Source organism: Eretmochelys imbricata, chromosome 3 (assembly GCF_965152235.1).
Source record: "Eretmochelys imbricata isolate rEreImb1 chromosome 3, rEreImb1.hap1, whole genome shotgun sequence".
Classification (NCBI taxonomy): Eukaryota; Metazoa; Chordata; order Testudines; family Cheloniidae; genus Eretmochelys; species Eretmochelys imbricata.
In genome coordinates this window covers 157,142,893-157,153,631 of record NC_135574.1, presented here as the reverse complement: position 1 = coordinate 157,153,631, position 10,739 = coordinate 157,142,893, and the positions used below count along the sequence as shown (strand labels likewise).

The 10,739-nt window shown below is 48.0% G+C and overlaps 1 protein-coding gene across 2 annotated transcripts in view; it reads left to right on the top strand.

Moving 5' to 3' along the window:
* The first annotated feature begins 8,693 nt into the window (after nucleotides 1-8,693).
* PSEN2 (presenilin 2) overlaps nucleotides 8,694-10,739 on the top strand; it is a 32,569-nt gene continuing 30,523 nt past the window's right edge. The window contains exons 1-2 of one of the 2 annotated variants that reach the window (XM_077813668.1): nucleotides 8,694-8,810; nucleotides 9,975-10,051. In XM_077813668.1, coding sequence (XP_077669794.1) covers nucleotides 8,778-8,810; nucleotides 9,975-10,051 — 110 coding nt within the window. In that variant the 5' untranslated portion in view covers nucleotides 8,694-8,777. The remainder of the gene's footprint in view (nucleotides 8,811-9,974; nucleotides 10,052-10,739) is intronic. The other variant, XM_077813666.1, reaches the window with a different exon arrangement.

Sequence of the window (10,739 nt, the reverse complement as noted above, 5' to 3'; positions counted from 1 at the left end):
CATATAGAGTGCAACGTCACAGGCTCACTGCTTGAGTATATACCCAGGGCGTTGGGCAGGATTGCGTGTGTGGGAAGCCCCCTCCCAGCTGCTATGTAGGCATTCCCCAGAGACATGAATACTAATGGATAACTTGAATTTCTAGGTCCAGCACTCCACTCCATTTCTGTGCACAGAGGGCACTGTGACCAGGCAGATCCCACCTGAGAAGGATGGATCCCATCCATATCATTCCTAAGAACTTTTTTTTGTATAAAGTGTATATTTTTAAAACTTTTACTTTCTTTTATCCCAAGGTTGATGCTGCTCCCATTAAAGACAGTGGGAGTTTTGCCATTGATTTCAGTTGGAGCAAGCTTGGGCCCAAAATCCTGCTTGCCCTACTCATGTGCACAATCCTGTCAGCTTCACTGGAACTAAGGTACACAGGATTTGTCCTTCAATCAGCAAAGCCAAGAGGAATCCCAGAGCTTCAGAGGGACAATACTGATTTTCCAGTCTATGACATTCACCTCTGAAGGAGTCATGTGATTTCTGACCAACATTCAGACACGCCGCTAACTGGTTAATGTCCTACTAATGAACAAAATCTTCAAGAATTTACAGAAAGTCTTGCTGTGGGCATTTAAAAACAAAAAATTCTCTCTCAGCCAATAGTTCCCATGAGTGAGCCTTTGATTCTTAGAATCAAAACAGCTGATGGGAATCAAAACAGTTCTGGGAAGGGCAAAAGTAACTTGACATCTCCATTTCGCATGCTGTGATTTAAAGGATAGAAATGATCTTGTCGAAGTATTCTTAGCTTTGTTACTAACACCTTACATTAGTAAAACTGAGGGCAAGACACTCTCCTGTACCCAGATCAACTCAATGCAGAGAGCAAGGTGGGCAGTCAGGGTGTAGATCAGAGGTGGGCAAACTATGGCCCGTGGGCCACATCCGGCCTGCAGGACCATCTTGCCCAGCCCTTGAGCTCCCGGCCGGGGAGGCTAGCCCCTGACTTCTCCCTTGCTGTCTCCCCTTCCCCGCAGCCTCAGTGTGCCATGCCGCCAACGCTCTGGCCCGCTGCTACTGCCGGGCAGCACGGAAGCGTGGCTGGCTCTGGCTGAGTGGTGGGGCTACAAGCTCCTGCTGCTCTGAGCGGCATGGTAAGGGGGCAGGGGGTTGGATAAGGGGCAGGGAGTCCCGGGGGCAGTCAGGGGACAGGAAGCGGTTAGATGGGGCAGAGGTTCTGTAGTGGGGCAATCAGGGGACAGGAAGCAGGGGGTGTTAGATAGGCGTGGGAGTCCTAGGGGGAGTCTGTCGGGGGTGGGGGTGTGGATAGGGTCTGGATAGTCAGGGGATGGGGAACGGGGTGGGGGGTAGTTGGATAGGCATGGGAGTCCCCGGGGGGCTGTCAGGGGGTGGAGGTGTGGATAGGTTGAGGGAGCAGTCAGGGGACAGGGAGTAGGGGGAGTTGGATAGGAGGTGGGTCCCAGGGGGGTGGTTAGGGGCGGGGGGTCCTGGGAGGGGGCCATCAGGGGACAAGGAGTAGGCGGGGGTTGGATGGGTCAGGGATTCTGAGGGGAGCAGTCAGGGGACGGGCAGTGGGAGGTGGCGGATAGGAGGCGGGGGGCAGGCTGTTTGGGGAGGCACAGCCTTCCCTACCTGGCCCTCCATACAGTTTCACAACACCGATGTGGCCCTCGGGCCAAAAAGTTTGCCCACCCCTGGTGTACATGGTATTGCCTTGATGGCTCTTATTTGAATGAGAACCACTGAAATGAGTACAGTGCCCCAAACAGCTTGCATTCCATTATGTGAAACTAGAGTGTCTAGCACAGTGGTTCTCAAACTCTTTTACTGGTGACCCCTTTCACATAGCAAGCCTCTGAGTGCAACCCCCCCTTATAAATTAAAAATTTAATTAAAAAAATTTTTAAAAAAATTAAATTATAATTAAAAATTATAAATTATATTTTCTATATATTTAACACCATTATAAATGTTGGAGGCAAAGCGGGGCTGGGATGGAGGTTGACAGCTCATGACCTCCCATGTAATAACCTTGTGACCACCTGAGGGGTCGTGACCACCTGAGGGGTCCCGACCCCCAGTTTGAGAACCCCTGATCTAGCAGAACTGACCTGTGAGGATCATTTAAAGGAACTTGGTATGTGAACTGTAGCCTGGCTAAAGTAGACACGTGAATGTTTATAAGTATCCAAAGGGCATAAAAACCAAGGAGAGGAGCCTTAGGCCAGACTATACCTCCCTGTGCTAGCCTTGCCAGTTGTCTCAGATTCCATATTGGTAAGTGAGGCTTATTCACCTTTGCAAAATACTTTGATATCCTTTGGTGGAAGAAGCTCATGAGTGATAAGTGTTAATTAATGTGATATTGCATTATCAACTCCATGTTTCAGAGTAACAGCCGTGTTAGTCTGTATTCGCAAAAAGAAAAGGAGCATTTGTGGCACCTTAGAGACTAACAAATTTATTTGAGCATAAGCTTTCATGAGCTACAGCTCATTTCATCTGAATGCATCCGATGAAGTGAGCTGTAGCTCACGAAAGCTTATGCTCAAATAAATTGGTTAGTCTCTAAGGTGCCACAAGTACTCCTTTTCTTTTTGCAACTCCATGTTGTCTGTTTTCCAATCCACTCTTGCGGTCCTCGTGTCTAAGAACCTTCTATAGCAATAGTTATTTATCTTAATCCTGAATATACTTGCCCTCAAACAAAAAGACACACACAAAGGACCTAACAAACTTCTCTGCACTCTGTTTAGTGGCCTCTATTCTCACCTCTGCAGGAATACCAGCTAAGAGGAGTGGGAATTAGTGGGGAAGTAGGGTTTTCTCCCCAAGCCCCTTCAGAAGAGGCATAGGGCTCTGCCCCCAAACACTGAAATCTCAGAGGATTCATAGTGAACAAGGAGTTTATATAGGGATGAGCTTTGCCTCCCTACTGTTGACTGGCTTCTCCAGCTCACTGAAACCACTGTTCATGGTTCCAGGATTTCCTCAACCACCTGGTGCCTCAGGAAGTCTCTTGGGTGGGCAGGGTCCACAGCATGTAGGGAAAACAGCATAAATTACCACAGACCATCTGCAGCAGTTTGTATAGCTGTGGTCCTCATGTCTGGGCAGAGTGTGAGAATCCAGTGAGAGTTGCAGGCCATCCCTTTCCCTTCCAACCTGGGGAGCCCGGGGCCTCATGGAAGGGCTTTTCCTTCTGTACCGATGTGGTACTTGCCTTTCCTGCACTCCTAAGGGTGGATCAGCAGGCACATTCTTCCCGGTGCTGAGCCGCTGCCAGTCTGGGGTTCCGTCCGTTGGCCCCTGCCAGCCGGGATCCTGGCCCCCGGCCCTGCTCAGCCAGCTGCCGGCCCGGGGTTCCGTCCATTCAGGCCAGCACCGGGCTGAGCGGGGCCGGCGGCCGGGACTCCGGCTGGCAGCAGAGTTCCACTAAAAATCAGCTCGCGTGCCAACTTTGCCTCAGGTTGCTGACCCCTGGTGTAGAGGTTCTTGTAGGGGAGAGCAGGAACAGAGGTGGTTCTGGGCTTCTGCAGGGGTCTCCTTTGCCAGGGATACTGTTTGGGAAGAGGGGCCGGGGGAGGGGAATAGGACAGATCAAGGAGCCTTAAGACAACAGTGGATGAGGCTCAGACTTTCTAGGTTCAATGCTGTTGCAGAACACTAGGGGGAGCTCCAGCATGCAGGGGATGCTGTTTCAATAGTCTGTATTGCCTACTTCAAAATCAGGAGTCAGGACCACTTAGCTTAAGCACCACAAGGTGAGTTTTATTTTTTTAAACTACAGTTTGGGTTCTTTTTTTTTGCCTTCTGGTTTGAGTCTTTAGAGTACACTCAGGTCATGCTTTCCAGCTTTTCTTCACAACCATGAGAGACGAATTTTTTTTTCTCCCCAGTGAAAACAGATTCTCACAGTCATATGATTCCAGCAGCTGGTCCTTTAGAAGAAACACCAACTATCATGAGACTTGCAATAAAATTGCAAGAGAGTTGATAACACTGCCTATTCTCATAGCAAAACAGTGGCTTTTGTTGGTGTTTTTGGAGGGTGAGAAGTAGCCTGGAGAATGTGCCTTGAACACAGTAAAACAGAGATTAATTCAAAACATTTAGAAACTAGAGAACACCGCACACCCAGTAATGCCTATTTTATGACAAATGAAATTTAGGAGCTTAACACTTTTACTGCTGGTCTAAGTCCTTTCCTACTGCCATACCAATTCCAAGCATCGGGCTGTAAGTGGGGTTTTCATATTTTGACAGGTTCTGGATAAGAGTAATGTTTATCAGTTCTAAAACATTTTAGATCTTTAGTATCATCAGTTCAATGGGTTGGTCTGAATTACTGTTGGCCTCCCTGGTAATTGTTGCTTATCTTGGATGGGATTACTGCTTTGATACACACATGCAGACCTCTGCCTAAGTAAATTGCTGATCCTGTAATCTAATCTGTGTCAGCGGACCTTTATGCCTGTGCAGAGTCCCACTTAAATCAAACCTCCACACTGGTGCCAATGTCTGAGTGTGTGGCTCTGGTTGTAATACTATGCAGGGGTCTCCTGTGATTAATTTTCTATCTGACACTCCACTCCACTCCACCACCTTGGGCCCATGCCACTTCAACTCGGTTTAGGTCTCATATCTTGCTTGGTTCGCTGCTGTCTTATGGCATCCATAACCACAGTATCTGCCATGTTATAAATATGGAAGTCAGTGGAACATTAGGTCCTACCTGGTATATGAATCAGGGAACATTCAGCCAACTGTCAATCAGTAAGTGCCCCTTGAAAGTAGATATGGCCCTGAACAAAGTTCAGACTGAATGGAAATGTCCCTAGAATCTTGGAGTGTTTGAATCCAGATTTTAGTTCTGTCCATTATAATAATAGGGGCCAGCCATACTGTTCAGAGCTGGATCCCAAATTCAGAATGAGGGGTTGGATTTGAAGCCACACAGCAGCATCTGGCATGCATGCTAATTCAAGGAAGCAGCAAAGGAATAGGTTTCCTGCTGTATGCCATTCCATGCCTGTCACCTGGTCAGCATCTCAGAGTTTGCAGTTCAAAAGGATGCAAAGTTCTGAAAGTCCAACAAATGTGCAGACCCACCTCAGTGTCAGCCAGTGTTTGTATGAGAAAGATGTGCACCTTGATGTTATATGACTCCCCATTCTTCTCACAGCAAGACCCCCTGCTGCAGTGCTCTGCCTCAGTTTCCCCACTACATTCCTCAGCCTACTACAGTTGAAGAAGTGACTTGCTGAAGTGATTTCACCCTCCAGCTAAGTCATTAACAAAAGTCCACCCCTTCTGGGGTACTCCTAGTCCAAAAACCAGAAATAAAAAAGTCTTTGTCCCAGTCTCACACTGACCCAGGTCCTCCTTTCTAATTCCAGGTTTGGCCCTTCCCAGGCTCCTTTCCCAAGCAGCCATACCCAGCTCTTCCTACCTCAAGCGTTCCACGGGCCTCTACCTGCCTCATACTTTCCTCCAGCCCCACAGAGCTTTCTGCTCTCCCCTCCAGCCAGCTCTCTACTGCTGGCTGCCTTCCTCTTAAGGCCAATTTCCAGCACAGGTGTAGCAGAGAAAGGCTAGTTGATCAGGGTTGACTGACCCAAAGCCTCCTGGCCTTTAGATGGGCAGACTACCCTGTTACACTTCAGTAATTACTTTTCCCAGAGGGGTTGCAGGTTTCCAGGCTCTGACAAATCTACCAAGGCTCTTGAGCAGGGGTGGCCAACCTGTGGCTCCGGAGCCACATGCGGCTCTTCAGAAGTTAATATGCAGCTCCTTGTATAGGCACCAACTCCGGGGCTGGAGCTACAGGTGCTAACTTTCCAGTGTGCCGGGGCTGCTCACTACTCAACCCCTGGTTCTGCCACAGGCCCTGCCCCCACTCCACCCATTCCTGCCCCCTCACCTGAACCTGCCATGCCCTCGCTTCTCCCTCCCCCAGCCTCCTGCATGCCAGGAAACAGCTGATCAGGAGATGCAGGGAGGGAGGGGGAGGTGCTGATCAGGGGGGCTGCTGGCAGGCAGGAGGCACTGGGAGCGGGGGTGGGAGAACTGATGGGGGGGGCTGCTGATGTATTACTGTGTCTCTTTGGCAATGTACATTGCTAAATCCTGGCTCCTTCTCAGGCTCAGGTTGGTCACCCCTGCTCTTGAGAAACACGGTCTGTGTATTCTAGAGTAAATGTTCCAGAAACCCACACCACAGACTGATCCTCTTGCATGTCATCTAGGTATCTGAAGAGGCCTTTAATGCTATTCTGATGGATAGTGCTGTGCCTATTGCCACTGGAGAGCCAATGTAGCACCTCACTGTTTCACTTCTGTCAGAAATCATGCTTCCAGCTGTTATTTATACCTCCTGACATTAAATATCCATGACTCACTGCATACACATGGACAACTATAACAGTTTAGGCCAGATCAGTGTGGTCCAACTTTTGCTCTCTCCCATGAGGGCAACCCCTATGAATGTCTCTCTGTGTTTAGAAAAAAGGTCAGTCAGCTGATAATAGTTTCTGGAAAGAGAATGTGACCTTCTGTGCTGGAAAGCTGAAGTTTTGTTTGTCAGATCTTCTTAAGAGCCGCTTCTCCCTCTATTATTTATGAAAAGTGCTTTAAGGAAATGACTGCACAGATTTATTTGTTTAAAAAAAAAAGCAGCAGAAAGCCTTTTTCTGGAGTACGCACTAATATGGATTGGGCAGTTAGTAGAAAGGATTCTTTAGCTTCCCCTAAGGTCAGATGCTTCTCAAGGGATGTATTCAGAAATTGCATGTGAAGGGACTCCCAGGCTGAAAGCTCCTTAGCAGGCACTCTCAAGGAAGGGGTCTGACAGACCACATTGTCTTAGAATTATTCACTCACATACTACAGAAACACATAACTAAAGCAGTTTTTTTCTCCCTGGAAACCAGATATAAACAGACAGAACATATACTTGGAGGGAAGCAGGCTGAGCCTTACATGACCACAGTCCAGTAGTGTTGCTAGTTAGGGTTGCCACCCTGCCCAGGTTTTCCCAGGATTGTCCCTTTTTTGAGGTAGCTGTCCTGGAAAAATCTGTAAGGGTGCTCAGCACACACTGCCAGTTGTCCAGTTTTATGGGCTCAGGAAATCCCAGTTTTTAGTACTTTGGAGGTGGCACCCCTATTGCCATCTTGCAATTTTATTGTCAGTCTTGCAATATTTGGCATTTTCTTAAAGCCCCAACTCCTGGAGTCATATGAATACACAAGGTTCTCAGCTTTAGTGTAAAAAACAAAGTAAGTTTCTAGTTCTGATAGTTGCAGGGGGAAATATGAAAATGTGGCCCAAGTGCACCCTAGAGGCTTAAAAAAACAGAAGGCAAATAAAAAGCATCCCACATTTTTATTTTAAAATCTCAATTTTTAAATTAATCTTGTGCTTTTAGAGGGCCTGTCTCGTAATTTTTTAGCACTTATATTGGCAATACTGCAGTCGTCTTTGTTCAATCTTCCTTCTCCTCCTGGGAGAGACAGACTAGAGCTTTGGGAGTGCTGGTGTTGGGGAGAGAGGTAGACACCTAGTTTGATATAGATACTCCAAGGTGCTTCCTTTACTCTGGTAACTAGAACCGGACAGAAGAAAGGAAGTCAAAGGGTCAGTTAGTCCAGAAAGATAAGCCAAGAAGGCAAAGGAGTCAGCAAGGGGCAAAGTTTTTAAACTGTCAGACAGTACTGTGATCGTTTAAGATATATAGCTAGAAATGGCCCAAGTCAGAAGAAACCAAGAGTGAGGCAAGCAAGGTGACAGGGCTCTGCGTATATATACTCTAGTGCCAATTACCATAATAGCTAGCAATCATTTCTTATGTAAATTAAATCTGCACAGTGAGGTCCTTGGTGAACTTAATGGAGTTCTCTTCTCTAAGTTCTCACTTCCCAGAATAAGGGGACTGCTTGGGAAATAATCTTTTTTTAAAACTCACTATCTTGCTGATTAGGGTCCAAATACTTTGTCAAGGAGGAGAGTATTGCAGGATCTCCTGAAAGCGGTCAGACTTACTGTAGAGTGAATTCTTCCAGTTCTATGGAGAGTGAGCCCACCTGCTCTAATGGAGAGTGAATTACTCCATCAGTTACTTTTGTACCTGCTAAAAACAAAACAGATTGGGATTGTTTTTTTAAAGAGAAAAGCCAATGCCATGTCACATGGCAACCTGCAGTGCCAAGGAAGATCTAACGTGCTGATACTCTTAATAGTATAGCAGATGCTCAGACTAATGACAACATTGAAGCAAAATCTTCAGACCACTCCAAAATCCTCTGAACTGCCTGGTTCCTTGCGCCGTCATTACAAAGCGAAGCGTGGGTCAAACCGCAAGAATTCCTTAGCTAGGCTAAACCATGGGGACCCAACAGCCCGGGCTCTGGAGCTGCGCTAGACCAGGCAAGCGAATAGGCTCCTATACAGCTCCAGAGCGCAATCACGCGCCATATGACCCAGCCACCAGCTGGGAAACCACGGAACTCCGCCCACGCCCGCACGCCGCCTTCCCATTGGCTGGTCCTCGGCACCTTTCCCCTCTATTGGAGGAGAGGCTTCGGGGTGGGAGGAAGCAGGCAGTGGGTGACAGCCGACTCGGCTAATCAGAGGCCGCGCTAATCCTAAATCCGTGTTCGGAAAGAGAACGCGGCGGAGCCAATGGGAGCGGAGTTGTGCCGTGCCGTGCCTGGGTAAACAGGCTCACGGAGCTCGTAGTGGTACGGAGCCGGGCGCTGCAGATGTGGCTGGCGGAGAGCGCTGCGCTGGGCCGGGTAAGGCTACCCCGGGCTGCGGGAGCCTCTGCGGCCTGGGCCCTCCTTGCACCGGCTTCCTGGAATTGCTCCCCCTCGCCCCGAGATCCGCTGGGGTGGGGCAGGGCCGCAGGCGGGTGGGTGCCTGGAGAGCGCGGGCGCTGCCTTGAGAAGCCCAGCTCTGGGGGGGCACCGTGTCTCTGCGCCCCGAATGGGCCCTTCCTCGGACCCCCGCTGAAGGGGCGCGACAGGGACAAGGCAGGTGGGGCGGTCCTGGTGTTGCAGCTCGGGGCCTCCGTGGGTAGCGCCCCCTTACAGCCCTCCCCGCTGAGGAGGGCTTGCGGGTGACCCCTGCCCAGCGTGTCACGGCCCTGCAGGTCCACCCACTCGCTGACCGACCTGGGTCTCCTGCCTCGTAGCCGGGGCGGTTGTTGTTGGGCTCAGTTTTTCAGGAGCTTTCCTGGTGTCCGTCCCAGGCTGGGGCTGACTCCTTGTCCCTGCGTGCATACTGGCAACGTGAAACCGCTGCCTTGGTAGGGAGAATGTGGACTCACAGTAACGCTCAACCATAGGTGCTGGAACTGGGGGTGTGGCAGCCCTCCCTGGCTGGAAGTGGTTTCCATGATATACAGCGTTTACAGTTGTGTTCAATGTTTCTCAGTACCCCCACTATCAAAATTGTTCCAGCACCCATGCGCTTAACCCCTGTATGTATTTGCTGTTAAAAGTCGTATTGGAAGGCCCTTACCCCTGGTTTCTAATGATACCTTTGGTTAAGGCCAAAACAACTTTAAAAGTCTCTTACTCTTTATACTGTTAGTTCAGATCTGAAACAACCAATGAATTAAACTAAGCCAGTCACTTTTATTTTCTGTTTCTGATGCCCTAGTCTTGTGTTATGGTGTTTGGCTTGAGAAGACTGCAGAACAGCTACCAACAAATTGTTTTAGAGGAATTTTTTTGAAAACACTGGAGCTAAAAATTTGTTTTTGCATAGCCCCGGTCTTCTAGAATGAACAGATGTTAACATTGTTCCTTTCTGAATATTCCCTTTTTCATGGACTACCGCTACAGCATACCATCATGTTCATTTATCTATAGGTCTGTGATTTAAATTGGAGTGAACCTGGGGAGTTAACAAGTTAATCTTCTTGCTTTATAAGTATTTCTTTTCCTTTTTTTAAGCACTGTTCGTCTGAGGATCTCCAAGCACTCCATGAACATCTAGCCTCACATCTCCCCTGTAAGGAAGGTGAGCATTTGTCCCTATTTTCTAAATAAGGAAGATGAGTGATGAATCTATTGAGTGGCTGGCTGCTAGGTTCTAGGGTAAGACTGAAGCAGAGCAATGAATGAAACCCAGGTCCTGATTCTTAGTACTAAAACAACAAGGAGTCCGGTGGCACCTTAAAGACTAACAGATTTATTTGGGCATAAGCTTTCATGGGTAAAAAAACCCACTTCTTTAGATGCATGGAGTGAAAATTACAGATGCAGGCATAAATCTACTGACACATGAAGAGAAAGGAGTTACCTTACAAGTGGAGAGCCAGTGTTGACAAGGCCAATTCAATCCTGGGGATGTGGTCCACTCCCAATAATTGAGGAGGAGGTGTCAATACCAAGAGAGGGAAAATTGCTTTTGTAGTGAGCCAGCCAGTCCCTATTCAAGCCTAAATTAATGGTGTTAAATCTTGCAAATGAATTGTAGCTCTGAAGTTTCTCTTTGAAGTCAAAGGTGACATCAAAAATCTTTGTTTTTTTTGTGGATACAGACTAACATGGCTACTCCTCTGATATTCTTAGTACTGTGACTTAACAATAGGTAACTTGCCCATAGTTGTAGAGATGAGCCCAAGATACAGCCTTGTGGTTAAGATACAGGATTATTATTCCTCCTTCAAATATTTATCACTATTACCACTTGGTATTTGTTTGGAATGAATGTTA